The sequence below is a fragment of the Osmia lignaria genome, chromosome 14 (genome assembly GCF_051020975.1).
Source record: "Osmia lignaria lignaria isolate PbOS001 chromosome 14, iyOsmLign1, whole genome shotgun sequence".
NCBI lineage: Eukaryota > Metazoa > Arthropoda > Insecta > Hymenoptera > Megachilidae > Osmia > Osmia lignaria.
The window spans coordinates 6,724,520-6,741,604 of NC_135045.1; the positions used below are offsets into that span (position 1 = coordinate 6,724,520).

The following is a 17,085-nucleotide window of genomic DNA, read 5'->3' on the forward strand; positions in this document are numbered from 1 at the left end:
ACAAAACGGTTCGGTCCCGATAGCCGACGCCTGGAATAATCCAAGCTGGGACAGATTATTGCCCGCGGCTGCAATATTTCCGCGCCGCGCCGCACCGATCGGAGGAATCGCATCTCCGGCCACGTGAAACGCCTACCTTTGACATTTTATAATTCTATGCTAATTAAATCCTCGAACATCGTCTTCCGCGACGATCGCAAACTACACTTTGACTCGACGAGGCCGACTTCCTTCCTTGATTATCCTTGCACCTCGCAGGATCCACCCATTGTTCCACCGCGAGGTTATCCCGTTCCTTTTCGTAGAATCCGCTCGTTAAGAACATTTGAAATTTACTACGCTCGCGATTATGACCACCGTGGAAGCACTCCGGTTTCGAAAACCATCCGGCATTCGCGGCTGTTCGCCGAAACAGCGCCTGGATCTTTATCGTACGATTTTTTTACGAGGCATATGCAGAGAGTCGGAACAGTTAGGGACGTCGATGGTCCCGACTGGATTTCACAGGGCGCAAGCTGCGCTTGGGAAGATTTCCTTTTCAGAGCATCAAAGGGAACGACCGAAATTGTTATCGCTAACACCGTCTATCAAGTGGCGGCTGAAGACTTTTTGAAAAACATGATTTTACTCGTGTACTTTCAAAAAATCGTGTACTTAAATTTCACTTTCAAAATTTAAAAAAACAATGTGAATTTCTTTTCAAAATAACGACGCAATATTATGGAATAAGTTGTAAATAAATTTATCAAATTTAAGAGGGCGATTAGCGACGGATGCCTTTGCAAAAGGGTTAGTAATGCCTGTCAATTTGTACGGTTTGTCAAAAAAGAAAGGAAAAACGAAGGCAAACGATGCCTCTCTTTTAGAGGAAATTCTTGGAGCAACCAGCCGTGTGTATAGAACCTTCCCCTCGCCAATTACACCGTGACTAATGCCTCGTGGCCGCGGGCAACTTTTCGAAATTCATCAAAATAAAATCAGTAGACCACCGAGGAGGCGATTCGTTGCTCGCGAATCTTCCCGCCGTTCTAGACTGGCATTTTTACAGCATCGAGATCAGCAGGAGAAAAAAATTGATGCGCACCTGTACGTCCAACGAATTAGCATATCTTCGCATTAAGAAGAAAAAGAAAGAGTAAAAAGTCCGGCAGAGTGCGTGGCAACACGCTTTCTCGACCTTATTTGACCATGCTCGATGGTCCCTCGAAGAGATACAAGAAAAAATTTCATTTGCACGACACGTTTCCTTCTCTTCTTTCGCATTGAACTCGCTCTAATTAGTCCTTCAATTACCCGAAGATTAATCAAACTTATTGAATCAGTTTCCAAATGATAAAATGTGCTTAAAAAATAATTGTGGCTAATTTTTTTTATATGGAATCCCTACTGTGTGACGTCCTGTGTTTATGACTTATCAAATAAACGAAGAAAACTCGTTCCCAACATCTGCGTATATTAATTGCATCTTCGCGTAATTATTTGCAAAATCACCAAGCAAAGCATTTCACTGACAAACGTTATGTTCCTAACAGTTGTCGTTAAATTAAAGATGTTCCGTCAACATAAGGAACGAACCAGAAATGAGCAGAATGCTGGTCGGAAACGAGAACGGTCAATGAATTATGCGAATGTATAACAGTCAGGAATCGAATAATACGCGTCACTCGAGGGATAGCAGGATGACATTAATGAAATAATAACGAAGCGGTTTCGCTCGTTTTTCACGCAGGCTCACGCAGCGTGACCCGCGCCGTGCCGCACGGACAATAACTTTCTTGCTAATTATGAAATAGTGATACGAGCCGTGTACGCATATAAACATCGTAACACTCCGAAAAACACGAAGCCAATTATCTGCCGCCCGGTGAGAACGAACGTACGCCCTCTCATAAAGTGGCCCGTTGTACGAATACGCGGAGAACAATGAAGAAAAATCAACAATGGACCCGGAACAGGACCCTAGTTGAAACAATGCGTTACACGATACACCGTTTAAATCTTCCAAGCCGAAAGCGACAAATTTATGTTAAGCATCGTTGAGCACGTATTTTCCAACCGACTCGATTACCTACTGAAAATAGACACAAATTTTCTACGTCTTTCTAAAGTTGCCTTTAAATGTTTAGTATTCAAGATCATCTGGTACGATAACTTTATTGCTCGATTAGCGAGCTATGTAAATTTGATGCTTGCTAGAAATATTACCGTATCAATTGCACGCACTGCGTTCGTTTAAATCTAAAAGAAAGATATTTAATGTTTCCTGAATTTATCCATCGCTGCAAATTATTACGTGTATAAATAGAATGTTCTAATTTATAATTTACAAGTTTTGATTTTCTTGAAGCGAAACTCAAGGAATGAAATTTGATCTTAGTATCCGTAGGAATGTGCATAAAATAATGCAACGTGATTGCGCGAAATACTCGACTTCTCGCGAGGATTTATAAACTACATTAAATGGAAGCTTGAAAAATTAAGTAAGATAACGTAAGGTGGTACGAGAAAACGTTGGCAATTATACGTTGGTAGTAACAAGTTGGAACGAGGCGACATTCCTCGAAGGAGACACCGTTTGTACACCGTAAATGTGGCGAATTTTCGGGGGTCGTGGTTTACTTGCAACGAAAATATACACGCATTTCGGCGGCTCGCAGCGACAGGACCCGCAATTTCAGCACCGAAGCCATTAACATTGTTACGCGGGTGGCGGTGTTGTCGGCCACGAGAACCATAAGATCGCTTGACTTTAATTTTAATTTAAAATCGTTGCGTCCGACGAAGAGGACCACCTACGATCAGTAAGGAGGTCTGTCCCACTTGCCGGGAAGAGAGCTCGCCGCTGAACTGACCGGACTGCTAGCAGTTCACTTGGATTTCGTTTGAACACGACGAACAGGTTAGAGTTCAATTCGAATCGATCAATGAATGAAAAGAAGGCACAAAAATTACAGGATTCGTTCGTCCAGAGAAACATATGCAAAATAGATCATTTATTTAACGATCTGATGAAAAATCGAGCAAAGATAATGAATTTTCAGAAGGATAGATTTTTGAATAATTTGTTCAAGATTCGAGAGCGATGAGAAGCCATCGGTAATCGAGCCATCGAGCCACGAGCCGAGGTTCTCCAGGTAGCGGCGTAGCCGAGTCGGAGGCGGATGGTCATTGTTAAGACCTCCCACTGGGACCGCGACTCCTTGTCATCGCTCACATCGTCCGTGGTGAAGAAACAGTCACAACACGACCGCGAGTGACGAGGAAATGCGTAATTACTTTGTTGTAAATGCGCTTGCACGTCCTACGGTTGCTGGTCTTTGACTCCTTCACGAGGCCATAGACAGCCGTTTAAAAGGATGACCGGTGCTGGCGAACCGATCGGATCGGCTAAGACAATTAACCAGGAGCACCGGTTAACGTGACCATGTTGGGCCCGGCGTTACGAAACTCGATGGATTTTTTTTTTTACATTGCTCCTAATATATTATCGCTTATTAATATACTAAAGGAATGGAGACAAATACGGAGTAGCGGCACTAATACGGCGTACAAAGATTTATCGTCTTACACGTGGCTCGATTTATCAAGAAGCACACAAGAGCTACCTTCCGCACGGGCCGACGCGGCGCGGCGAGTCACGTGAACGAAGAAATATGATCAGCTTCGCGAAGCCACATACGTTTCGTAAATCTTGTCGATTCGTTAAGTTAAGCCTGTTGGATTAAACGGACGAGCGATAAACGTCGTGCTAAGCGTGCCGCTAAGTCGGGGCCGATCACCCCGTGAAAGGATTAGAAACTCACTCTTACTCTCCCCTGCTGCCCCGTGACCGGTAATCGAAAGAAAGCAATCTGTCTAACGCGAGAGAACAACGCATGGTACATAAGTTCGATAACTAAATAACGACGATAATAAGCAGAATTTATAAAGCAGTTACGAAAGATTTTCATAAATCGTCGTATCAACGCGGTTATTTGTTCCACGAATTCTATCCGGCCCCATTGTGCGACCACGCAACAAGGACACGATTCCCGGAACCACCTCTAGCCGCGAACATCAGCCTTCTTCTCTGATGGTGCTAGTAGGCACTGGAAGCCACGATTCATCGTTGGATATAAATCGACATGCTCGTGGTGTGTCGCGCGACGTACTCGCGTGGACGAGCTGCATATATCCGGAACGAGTAGCACCGTGTGCGGCCCCGGGTACCGGTACGATGCGTCAACGATTTGTGCGAATCTTGCCAGCCGCTACGTTGACCAACCTTCACGCCAGCAGCTTTTAAATCGCAATTTTCCACGCGTAATTCCGTGCAATGCAAACGAACTATCAGAGTCGCTCGATAAACCCGATCTTGATCGTGAACGTCGCGATGGCGTGTACCGGTACACTTGAGGGCAATGTAGACTTTCTTTATCTGAAGGTAGGGGTAGAAAAAGCCTCCTACTATTTTAGAAGAATTTGCAAGAAATCAAACATGGGATATTTAATTTAATTTTCATTGAAAAACTTTTCCTATCGCTTACTTCCGCGACGAAACGAACCCCCGTTATTACGATCACCTCCACCCCCACGGTCGCGCGCCACTTTTGAACCCGAGGGAAGCGGATTTTGCCCACGTGCAACGTCGTCCACCCACGGGGGCCGATACAATGAGAACCGGGATTTATGCCGCGGCTCGTGCTAATATAAAGGCCAATTTATTTCATACGCGAAGAAGCGAGAGAGAGATCGCTTCATCCCCCTTCCATTCTCGTACCCTTTTTTTCACTCGCGACACGGCGGTAAAATTTATACACGATAAGTTTGCACGGTGGTTGAATTTATCGCGAAAACAATGCCAGACACGGGGAAACTAAGCCATCACCCTATCGTGCACCCCCTGCACCTTTATGTCCGGGAATTCCTCAAATGATTCTTTAATCCTTAATAAATTTCTGAACTGAAATTGTGAACGTGCATTGATTCATTTCACAATCGTATCTCTTTTTTGAACGTCAAAATTTTAATCAAATTAATTAGAATACTGAAACATTACACGAACGAGAACGAATCGTGAACAGGATCGATAAGAAATGTCGGCCAACAAGGAGCATGAAAGGAGAATGGAATTCCCGAGTTAAGAGACGATAAAGGGGATTGAATAGAAATCGTAAAGAATTCCGAAGCGCGGTGGGTCTTCGGGCAAGGAGAGTCGTTTTCTCTCTTACCCACGTCCCATTCACCGCAGTCAGGTTCCAAGGGTGCCTCGGTAATTTATTTCCAACGCATCGGGATCCACGCATAACGACTGCAGTATTTGGTTAATATGATTTCCCGAAGTGGTAGTTAAATCTAAACGGGGGTCTTAACGTGGCGCTTACGAGTGTTATGTAAATAGGGGCACGAAACGAAAAACGGACAACGACACGGCTAACAATATGACTAACTACGAGCGTATACCTCCTGATCGAAAAATCAACCGCTTAAAGTAGATGGAAAAAGGGGGTGGTGAAAAAGATTCTTCGAAAAATTAACGACAACGCGTAGAAAGCGCCTGATCATCCTTAGGATACTCGATAGCACAGCCCATAGTCAAACTGTTGCTGATTCACGACTCGTTATGAACCGTAAAATTAAAGGACGAGAAAATGTGTACGGTGTAAATGACGAAAATGATAGGCTTCGCAATTGTAAATTAAGCTGAAATTACAGGGGGTCTAAAGGAAGACGTATACTCGGTAATTACTTCGACGACTATATTCTTAGCTGCTAAACGTATTTATTAGTTTCCGGTGAGAGTGGATAGGAAAATTGCATTGGACGACCACCAGTGGGTTCAAGTGGCAGGGAAGGCGTTGAAGAAAAAAGAAATTGAAATTCGCGAAGCACCGTCGGCAACGAAATCCCGATGCTCCTTACAAAGCCGTTCGTCCGTATGCTGAATGCAGCACACGGTCTAACGAAGCAAGGGGTCACCCTCTGCCTAACTAACGACCTGACCACTTTAAACTGTAACTTGTTTCGAACGTGTTGGCTGGCCTACGTGGGCATCGAAACAATGCGCCTGATGGACAATACTTATTAGTTTCGGAGGTGGGCGAGCATGCTCTTCCTCTTTCTCCACGTCGTTGTACCCCATTGTACAAGTTGAAGGTATGAAGCGAGGCAGGCGAAACGCCTACAAGTCTGACAAGGTGCCAGCGCATCACTCCTGAAGTACACGAAACCGTCTGGAAGGGAACAGCTTGGCCGAATAAAAATCCGACAACGGATTTCCCGACTCACCGCGATTAATTCAGACCCACCCCTCTACACCAAACGTAACACCGGCTTATTTGGACGGACGTTCTTGCCTCGTCGTAGCTAACGATCGGCTGTTATTTCACCAACACCGTTCACCACGCCGCGTCGTGCCATCCGAAAATTACTTATTTAATAAATCCAAGATCTGGAACGGACATCCCTCCGCTCACCCTCTTCATCGATGTATCATTAAAGAGGGATCGTTCTACTCGATCGAGCAGCTTATTGATAACCCTAATTTTATCATTAACGTGTTTAAGATTCATAGTGACGCTGTCGTGTCGGCGGGACAATGAGAGAGCGTACGCGTTCGCCGCGTCGAACGTGAACGCGAGGAATTAGGCCGGGGCACAACAAAGTCGATACCGCCGATCAATAAATCAGAGCTAGCGACCGGTTCGAGAGTGGTATTAAGGGCCGTATCGCGTTACGCGGAAAATAGGCCGTCTTAACGAATATTTGGACCGCGACCAGTCGGACCAGTCCCCGGTGGGGTCTTTTGCTAAGGACGCGTCTCCACGGTACCGATTCATGAATAAATTTTAACGAGATTGCGTGCGCGAGAGTGAAAGAGCACGCTAAGATCCGCACCCGCTTACTATGCCCCTGAACACGAACGAGATAAATCAAACTGCCTAATCAGACCGCTTCATCGAGACCACTTTTTTTGGCAACTTGTAAAAAGGAGCTGAAAGAACGGAGGAACGATAGAAGGTGGCTGGAGAAAAAATCGGGGTAAAATTGAATAATGACCGCGTGGTCGACTAGTCTGTATCTATACCATTATAATATCAAGATCGTCGAGTGAAATTATCCGTTCGTCGACGTGTAGTACCTTCATAGAAATCTGTCCGAAATATTTCACTCGCGACTTGCTGCATTAAGAAACCAGAAGGAGACTCGATAAAATCGTGTCCAAAGAAATTTATATAAGATTATCGTCGAGAGTTTGACCATCTTGTGTGGTCTAATGACGACAAACACGTAGCGACTAACCTAATCGATGCTTTTGGAGAACATTCGAGCCAATTTCGGCTACCGAGTCGCGCGACCAAGCCTAATGAATAGCGTTTAATTAAAGCCTATAAATCGGCTGGCTGGACGAGCGACCGGTGTTCGAAGCGAAACACGCGATTTCACGTTAACGAAAGCAAAGGGAATCGTCGAAAAGCTGTCGCGAAACGGTCGACAAGATTTCCAAGCATGCAATAAAATTTCAGGAATGTGTCGCGCTCGTTTAGGGACACGGGCTACGTCCGATCAAGCGGTGACTTAGAGTTCTGTTAATACCACCTCGGAATCTTGTATAAATGACACAGCTCTGGATTAATTGGAAACGTTGCTTCGACGCGACAAGACGAAATAGCGTACGCTTAACAGCCGGCGAATACTTTGGAAGAAAAGGATCGTTGGAATGTTGAACGCGATACGTGGGAAATATGGGTGGGCGCGGCTGGTATCGCGCGAAAACTTTCATAGTCCCTGTTCACGGAAATGCTGAGAATTAAATCAACGTTACGATTTATAATGGTAGACCGTCATTAATTACTTCTATCATCTTATCGGCTATTTATTTGATAACCCTCTACAAGCGAATGCACTTAATGAGCTGAGATGTTTAAGAAGTTTTTCGCCGGGCGGAAACCGGATAGAGCGTGGTTAGAAACACCTCGCCCAGTCGTAAAATCCTACACAAAGTCTCGTGGCGCGAACGTGATGACGCAATATGGCGGTCGTTCCCGAAGGGGGAAAAAACAAAAGTCCGCGAACCGAATAAATTGCATGGAAAAAGGACGCGGAGGCTCGCGGTAACCGGACATCACGATCCTGGACGTCATATAAGATCGTAGACACCGAAGAATATTTATGCAAATGAAAGCGTAAAACGCTCGCGATACAATTTACTCGGTCGTTATCGTACCGTTTTACTATCGCACGAGCAACAAGGTGAAGCAAAAAGGAGAGTCGCGAGTTGCCGAAGCGTCTCGTGGTAGCTGCGTTTAGGAAGCGACTTTTAATTGCAACTACCGTGTACGCGACCGATAACGCGAACAATTTTTTTACCATCCCACAGATTAAACATTGAATTCGTCGCGTGTTACTCGCAATCGCGTGGCAATGTAACCGCTAACTAATACGATACACACGGTCGTTCGTAAGTTCGGAATCGCAGGCTCGGTTTGTTACGAATAAAATTATCAGGTTGTAATGAAATTTCCCTCGCATATACCGTTATTCGCACCCTTCGTTGGAAAATACTATTTACACTTGTGTCCCTTGTAGAACGTATCCCTTCGCGTGCTAGTGATAATTAAACTGTCGTTCGATTTCCTCAACTTACAATTTCTTCAAAAAATTTACTTTGCACCCGGTGTTAATTATTAACATAATTTTATATTTTCTCGAGAGAAAATCGACTACGGTTAAGTACGATATGCGATAATTTACAATATGCAAGGTTGTACGTACGAGCAGATGCGCAAAAAAAGGATCTGCTTTGTAACATCGGAGGAACCCTTGCTCACCTACGCAGATAGCTGCACCCTGTAACTCTGCCGGAACGGGACTTACCCGGAACGTGTCCGGTGTGCTCGTCGAGTGACTTTTCGTTTACAAAGCAGCGATTGTCTGAATCTTTAGCCACGCTCCAGTAAACATTTTCACGAGAATCGTGCGTGGATCGCGTGGACACGGAACGAATCGTGTAACATTCTTAGACCCGCGGGAACGTAAATAGACATGGTCCGTTTTGTTATTTTCGGGGTCGTCTAGTGAGGAAAAAAGTTATATTTTCGACGAGAAACAGGATGCAACGTTACATCAACGGGTTACACTCGAATCGGTGCCGAGCAAGAAATAGATGGTTGACGCGAGCGAGAAATAAAAGAAACGAAACAATTCCCGGTGGATCTACTAAACTACACTCGACAGAAGGACCCATCAAGACGAAGAATAAAACGGTGTTGTTCTAACCCAGAATCGAGCGACGACAGAATTGTTAGGTTGTTACGTATCAAATGGCCGATTTCGAAACGTGAAAAGTTCATGACATAAAAGCGTCGCAAAATAGCACTTGTGTTATATCAATTTGAAACTTGAATTTTAATGAAAATGAATGTGTAAAATTGCTATTAATATCCTGGAGGATCCAAAATGATTATAAGTGAAATTGATCCTACACCCATGGTTTGGTGTGAAATTAAAATGGCACAATGGCCAAAAGTTTGCGAAATATTTTCTTGAAAACAGAAAAAAGGAAATGATAATGTACGGGAACCACGTATCCGGTATGTCACTCCCTGGACGGCTTGCAAACGAGTCGAGGAGAATCGATTCGACACGTTCTCCGGTAGGGTTGAACGAAGAAACAGGAAGAAAAGGGAATGGTGAGAGACCCCACCCTTTTTGCGGCCTAGGGCCTCGAATGATCCTTTTTCTTTTCTAAAGCCACTGTGGATAATTTGAACCGCACCCAGGAACTCGTATTTCGAGTTTAATTCTTTCGATTCTTGTTTTTCTTTTTCTATTTCATACCCTTTCCCGAAATCGCGAAATGCATATTTAAATGTACCAAGAAGAACACAACGATTACTCGTTTCGATTAAAACAACACGGTCCTTCTAAAGTCTCCGATTTTTTATACACCATCATTGAAAAGCAATCAGTTCACAAAAGGTTCGGTTAATGACGGACCGATTCGTCACTTACATTCCACGATTTCTGATAAAGAAACACGTGTAGCGTTTCTTCGGTAGCCTATTAAAATATTTCTAAAACGGCACTTCGATTCGTGAGTGGATCAAGTGTTGCTACCAATTCGAAATAGCGATAAAAATAATGGTGCTTAAAAGGAAAGTTACTCCGCGACCCCTATCGTGAAAGTTGGAGAATAATGAAACATTTGTGAATCATTATACAACATTTTATATCGTGAATACAATAGTATAACCTCTTTTTATATTCCTCTTTATTTTTGTATATATCTGTTTAATTACTTTTCGAACGAAATATAATGGCTCTAAATGTATATGATTATAAAAGTCATATAGCACAATGCAATCAGATCGGTAAATTAGATTATTATATTGTGAAAATACGAAGATCATTTTTGAAGTAAATTTGTCAACCTTCAATCTCTAGGTTTTAATAAGTGAAATAACTTAAAAATATTTTGAAAAACTATGACATTCTTTTCTTTTAAACAGAGAAACTAAAATTTCTAGTTGCGAAAGCCAGGAAGTGATTTGTGATACATCGGACCAATCAATTGTAGAATCAGAGAACCTGCAGAGCAGGTAAAATTTGTATTAAAATTAAAATAATACCACTAGAAAATATCTATGAAGAATTGTACTTTTCGTTTTAGTGAAGAGAATGTCTGTATTTGTCCAACAGATTCAGTATGCACTTGTGCATTAAGTGAATCAGATTCATTATGGACTTGTGCATTAAGTTTGTCAGATTCAGTATGCAGTTGTGCAATAAGTAATTTAGATTCATTCGATGAAGAACCACAGGAATGCCACGAGTAACATAATCATCCCTTATAATAAAAAAGGAACAATAAATAAAATGAGCTTACTCACTGAACCTCGTATATTTACAGAGAAAATGATGCTTTTGTTTGTGAAAATTATTCACCATATCGCGATGAAATAGACGAATCTACTTCATCTATCACCGATCAAAATTCCAAGTAACGTTTATAATTAATAAACGAATACAAAAATAAATATTAGGTTGTTAAAGATGAAATGGTGAATTGTCCATAAAATTCCTATTTTACATTTTACCTAATTACATAAAATTTACAATTCTGTTTGTTTACACTGGTCAATGCACTTTGGAAAAAAAGAAAGTCTCTCTCCGTCTGTATCGACGAACGCTTTTCACCATGCCACAAGATCCAAGAATCGGAATCTTTAGTCGACAAGCTGCTTAATCAGCTTCCTAAGTAATACTTCTGCTACGAAAATATTAACAAATACGCGGCAGAAAATTAAAAGATCTAAAATGATGGTTATGCAGGACGGAATATAGAGAAGAATCTCGCGAATACTGGGAAATGATGTTGCATTGCGAGAGGGCAGCGTTCCGAAGGGCAGCGTCAAATTTGCCTTTGCCCTCGAGGGAGGTACGTATATCACCAGAGGAAAGCCGGCTGAATCCAAAAGCCGAGAACTCAATTAACCCGAACGGCTAGAACTCAATTACAGATGTCGGTATACGTATACGGGAACGCACGGTGGCTGGTAATTAAAAAGTTATTATGCCCAGGCTCGTTTCTACTGGCACTTGTACTCAACCGCGACGAAACAACCACCTCTCTATCAAAAGGAATTAAATCGTGCCTTTCATGTTACCTTAAGCAAGTAAGTCTTATTGCTTGATCGAAATAACGCGATGGAAACATTGATGATAAGTTAAGTACCTGTTACGCATGATTAACCCTCCACTAATTATATCCTTTTATTTTTGTTTCTATCCTATATACAACTATTGCATTGCTATTTTATAGACTTATACGTAGTGAAAAAGATAAAAAAGGTATCAGTATCTGGGAACAACTAGTACGTCTAAAGACCTTTGATCAAGTTGGTCGAAAAAATCTAATAAATAATCTTGTACGATTCCTTTGGTAAGTAAATTTTTCTATAAAGTCTGTATATATTGTTAAGGGGTCCCCGTGCAAAGTTCAGGAATTTTTAATATATGAATTAAGATAAACAGAATATTAATCATTTAGAAAGAAAGTAACGTAAATTTCAATCTAAACAAATTTTGAATTTAATAATTTCTATTATATAGGAAAGATAAAATTATAAAATACGATAGAATAAATGACATCTACTCAAACTCAGCAAGTCTTATATGCGTATCGTATATTGTAGCATACAGACTGAACTGGAATATATTTGTCTGGAAGGTTTGTCATTAACGCCAGACGAAAGCGTTCGACTCGTATCGGCGTTGTACAATTCTCGTAAAACAATGAGATACGTGTATTGTTGGCGCGCATTCGAGAAAATGGTAAACACTGGCCATCGAGTCGAATCAAAATCTTATGAGGATAAAAGTATCGAGAGATACGACTGGTTTCGTGCGATCGGTGCTTTGAAATTTCTCACGACATTGTCCGTAAACTATGCATACATAGCAACACCCACGGGGGATCTACTTATCTATCTAGCCAAGTATATCAACTACTTAATCTTTCTTTTTCCTTTCATTCATTATGATTCATCATAATTCATTGTAATTCAAAATTATAAAATATAGACATGCATAAAAATGAATACGGTTAATAATCCTTTAGAATGATGACGCCATTTTCATATTATATTTCTATATTGTATATATGATTATTTATAGTCATATTTATTATTAATCGTATTCATAAAAAGTGTAAATTATTTAAGAAACTGACTCACATTTGCTGTAACTGCAGAAAACTCGGTCCCAATTGGCACTGGCTCCAATTGTTGTGTTTGGAAGAAGACATTGTCCGAAGGAGTAATGGAGGCACGATGATCACAAACGGCGTCATACCAGAAGTTGCTTGGCAGGAGGCTCATTTTTTGGCACCGGCACTAAAAATACAATATGCTATTAGTATGAAACAAGATTAACATATTTCTGACTGAATTTGTAGGTGGCAAGTATTAATTAGTCATATTTTTTAGTTGGAATACCGAATTACGATATTCACAAATGGTTCTTTGCAAAAAGCACTCGAATACATACCTTTACACTATCGTCGAGCGTTGATCTGAGATTTCGACAACCCTGGTATCTGAATTGCACATTTAAGACACTTTATTCGTGGTACTCGAACACTTTAGGTAATAAAAGCAACGGAACAGTATATATTCTGAAATATTTATAAACTTTTATGTTAATTTATACTGTAAAACGTTTGCATCACCATCCACTTTCAATTTTTGAAACACAACTAACGCGCATGACTCACCGACGCCTCCTACAGAGTAATGGCGGAAGTAACGCTGTTTATCGATTAATGGTATTTCGATTATCAATATCGATGATCAATATTTTGAACTGCAATTTAAATTTAAAATTATGTAATTTTGTTAATCGCTTTGATTTATGTTATCATGATAAAATAGAATCAATTATAAGTTTAATTAAGTTTAAATAATAATTTAGTATTATTTAAAAATATAAATTATTTTTTTCCTGAAAAATTATAATTATGTAAACTATGTATATTTGTTTAATTTTATCCAGTATACTTGTGTCTGCAATTATGGCATAATCGTGAGGATTTGGATCATCAATTAAACAAACTGTTCATCAATTTACCATCGCTTCGAGTTTTTGAGTTTATCGGTGAAATTCGAAAACTGAAAACACTTTGCACCATGTGTTTACAGATACGATCGTGCAATTGCAGTAATTATATCACGTATATTATATGTAATAAATACTGGCAACTATTAATTGTTACATATTTCAGAGGTTCATTCTGTTGATATGCAGCTTCAGGACATTTTACATGGAGATGTAGATAAAGAAAAATGGATAAGGAGTGTAAAATGTTTGATGGTTTGTTTCAAACATGATTTTGAAAAGATGAATGTTAAATTTAATATAGATTTTTACTGCTGGTAATCAAAACTCTTGTATTGCGAAGCAACTGTAAACGTGACAATTTTATTTGTCTTAACATTAGTTTCGACAAATATTTAAAAAAGTAAATGCTTAGAAAATTCGTATTATATAAATGCAAAATAAACATTGCTATTATAGCAATTCATTCACATTTTTATATTACAAATAAATTATTTTGTAAATTTCTTAAATATATTACTATGATTCTTGTTGTTCAAATTTAGGATACTTCGCCTCAACTTCCAACCATGTAAGTGTTCCATTAGATAAATCCTTTACAACATTTGCAAGTTCGTCCAACTGCAATTAAAACAAACGATAGTTTTTATTTTTACATTTTAAAGTTTCATAATATTTACTCACATTTATTCTAACTTGGCCCATACTGTCTCGTTCTCGAAGCGTAGCGCTATGAGGCGTTTTCAGTGTATCAAAATCTATAGTAATACCAAATGGTATTGCAATTTCGTCCGTTCGCGCATATCTGCGTCCAATACTGCCTGAAGAATCGTCTACTTTGTGCGAAACATCTACTTTGGTGAGATTCTGAGCTGTAATAGTTACATAAATGTTTGAAAAATTTGGTACCCTTTAAAATAGTTTTAAAAAATAGTTCACTTACATAATTGTTTTACAAATGGCATAAAATCATCGTTGCTACTAAGTGGTAACACTGAACATTTCAAAGGAGCCACAACGGGTGGTAAGCTAAGATAAGTTCGTTTTTCATCTCCTTCCCTTGTTCTGAAGTTATGTTCAAAAATGGCATACATAATCCGACCAATACCAAATGATGGTTCAATCACAGAAGGTATAATTTCTTCTACATGTACAGTTTTCTGATATCGTTTTACTTGAATCATATCTTTTGTAATTTTTACCTCCGCATCATTAGCAAGTTTTAAATTACATTCCCCATTCTCATTAAGTTCAGTTTCCATAGAATTAATACTACTTTCATTTAATTCTGCTAATGCATCCTGTACTAGTTTACTATCTTTCTTGAATGTTTTTCCAATTAAAACTTTATTTGGTATTATTTCGCATACATCAACATTTTTTGGTGCTGACAATTTTTTCTCTGCTACTAATTTTACACCAGTGGCTTTTGTATGTTGAGTAAGATCGTAAGCAGAACGATCTGCACAACCAACACATTCAATCCAACCATAAGAAGTTAGACACTCTGCATCCCAACAATCACATGCATAATGAGCCATTTCATTTCCCATGTGTTGGCGGAAACGTAATTTTTTCGGGTCAATTCCAACTTTAATTAAAAATTGATAAATTCTACCCATAAAATATCCTAATGTTTCATTGGCTATAAGCTTTGTTGATACTGCATCACCTAAAATTACATGCTGTGCACTCTTTCCATCCATTTGATTGCATGCGGAATATAGAAGCAAAGTTAAATCTTTAACTGTTTCAAACTTGGGGTGGCTTTTGTCACTAGGATCACAAAAATGTTCTATTTCTGCCATAGTGAATTCTCTCACTCTAATTAGACCAGATCTTGGAGAAATTTCATTACGAAATGCATTTCCAATCTGAGCTGCAGCAAATGGTAATCTTTCTTGATTAAATGCAAGTAATCTCTTAAAATTTACAAAGATACCCTGAGCAGTTTCTGGCCTTAAAAATCCTTTTACAAGACCAGAAGGGCCAATTTGAGTTGCAAACATTAAGTTAAACTCTATTGGCTCTGTTAGATCATTCCCAGAGAGTGGGGACTTTATATTAAATTTAGATAAAACTGCAGCCATTTCATCTTTAGTCATTCCATCTAATTTAATAATAATATCTTTGCATTCTGCACGTGTATCTTCACTAGTTTTTTTATCACTAATAACTTTTTCTAAATGTGATTTAATTAAGTGATCTAGTCTAAAACATTCTCCACTTTTTATATCTTTAACCATTAAATCTGCAAATCTTTCAACATGTCCAGATGCTTTAAGTACAGGTTCTGGTGTTAAAATGGAACAGTCAACTTCTAGCATTTGCTCCTCCAATACGAAGAAACTCCTCCAAACATTTAATAAATTTGTTTTCAGTGCACAACCCATTGGTCCAAAATCAAATTGACCGGTAATTCCTCCATAAATTGCAAAAGATTGGTCATAGAAAAATCTACGCTTTAAAAGATCTTCCATTCTTGCTTTATCAAATATTGTTGTTTCTGAAAGGGATAACTCTTTGTCTTCCAACAATTTCTTACGAACTTTAAGTTCTGCAACTGCTTTTTTAATGTCCAATTCTGGAGCTCCATCTGATTTGAGTTTTCGTACATAGTCACCCTTTAAAGATAAAATATAAGTAATATTAAACAAAAGACAACTGCTATAACTATAACAATATTAAACAATTAAATTATTTAATTCAACATGCATGATATCAGTGACAGTAGAAATCAATTGTTATCATAGAAACATATTGCAATGTGTCACACATGTAACTACACTTAACAATAAATAATTATCAACCATATGGTACTTACTTGTTCCTTAACTCTTTCTCGAAGAGGAGTTAAGATCTCCTCGATCTTTGGATCCGACATATCGGGTAAAATTTGTATCTTTACTTTACGGTTCTGCTTCTTGGTACCCCAAGTATTGTAATCCCACTTGCTGGAAGTTAACCTAGTGGTGACAGTAAGTCCTCGAATAAACTGTGTAACTAAGATACTCTTGCATGTAGCATGTGCAGTTTCCCTGTAAAAAAGGTACAAGTTGCGCGAAATGAACTGCATTCGCAGCGATTTTCACTTTCTCATTCAAGAAACAATACTCGGTGCCTCTTGCTGGAAAAGAATTCCGGGTGCCGAATTCCTACAGTACAGTACTGTTGGCGGAATCATAGATCAAATTTAAATTCTTGAACCAATACAATTTCAGAAAAAATTAAGAAATATAAAGTACATGTATATTTATACATGTTTTATGACATTATTTTTCTACTACTGAAGTATAAAACATCAATATTATAAATAAAAACCATTTATTATCTATAACGATATTTGTATATTTTTTCATAAAGAATATATTTTAAAACAAATAACATTGTATGGATACAACTAAAAAATATGTAATGAAAAAATAAAAGTACACAATATGTCGCGCGTACGCAAATATATATTTATTCTTTTTTTTTGTTTTATTAAAT

At 39.3% G+C, this 17,085-nt stretch overlaps 3 protein-coding genes across 8 annotated transcripts in view; 1 reads left to right on the forward strand and 2 right to left on the reverse strand.

The window, feature by feature from the left end:
- The window catches only part of LOC117605741 (agrin), a 347,580-nt gene extending 334,726 nt beyond the window's left edge, over positions 1–12,854 (reverse strand). For 4 of the 6 annotated variants that reach the window (XM_034327402.2, XM_034327405.2, XM_034327404.2 and 1 more), the window contains exon 1: positions 12,717–12,854. The gene's annotated coding sequence lies outside the window, so the exon portion shown is untranslated. The remainder of the gene's footprint in view (positions 1–12,716) is intronic. The other 2 variants (XM_034327409.2, XM_034327408.2) reach the window with 1 other exon arrangement.
- On the forward strand, positions 10,258–13,917 carry LOC117605744 (uncharacterized). The gene is made up of 13 exons (XM_034327415.2): positions 10,258–10,398; positions 10,491–10,580; positions 10,652–10,813; positions 10,892–10,981; positions 11,141–11,239; positions 11,314–11,419; positions 11,563–11,657; positions 11,804–11,923; positions 12,177–12,479; positions 12,734–12,897; positions 12,969–13,127; positions 13,534–13,698; positions 13,763–13,917. The coding sequence occupies exons 1-13, from the start codon at positions 10,298–10,300 to the stop codon at positions 13,915–13,917; spliced, it is 1,809 nt and encodes a 602-aa protein (XP_034183306.1). The 5' UTR covers positions 10,258–10,297.
- An 18-nt stretch (positions 13,918–13,935) lies between these two features.
- On the reverse strand, positions 13,936–16,765 carry GlyRS (glycine--tRNA ligase). Its single transcript, XM_034327410.2, has 4 exons — positions 16,421–16,765; positions 14,540–16,220; positions 14,281–14,468; positions 13,936–14,217 (listed from the first exon to the last, which is right to left on the reverse strand). The coding sequence occupies exons 1-4, from the start codon at positions 16,670–16,672 to the stop codon at positions 14,116–14,118; spliced, it is 2,223 nt and encodes a 740-aa protein (XP_034183301.1). The 5' UTR covers positions 16,673–16,765; the 3' UTR covers positions 13,936–14,115.
- Positions 16,766–17,085: the final 320 nt, after the last annotated feature.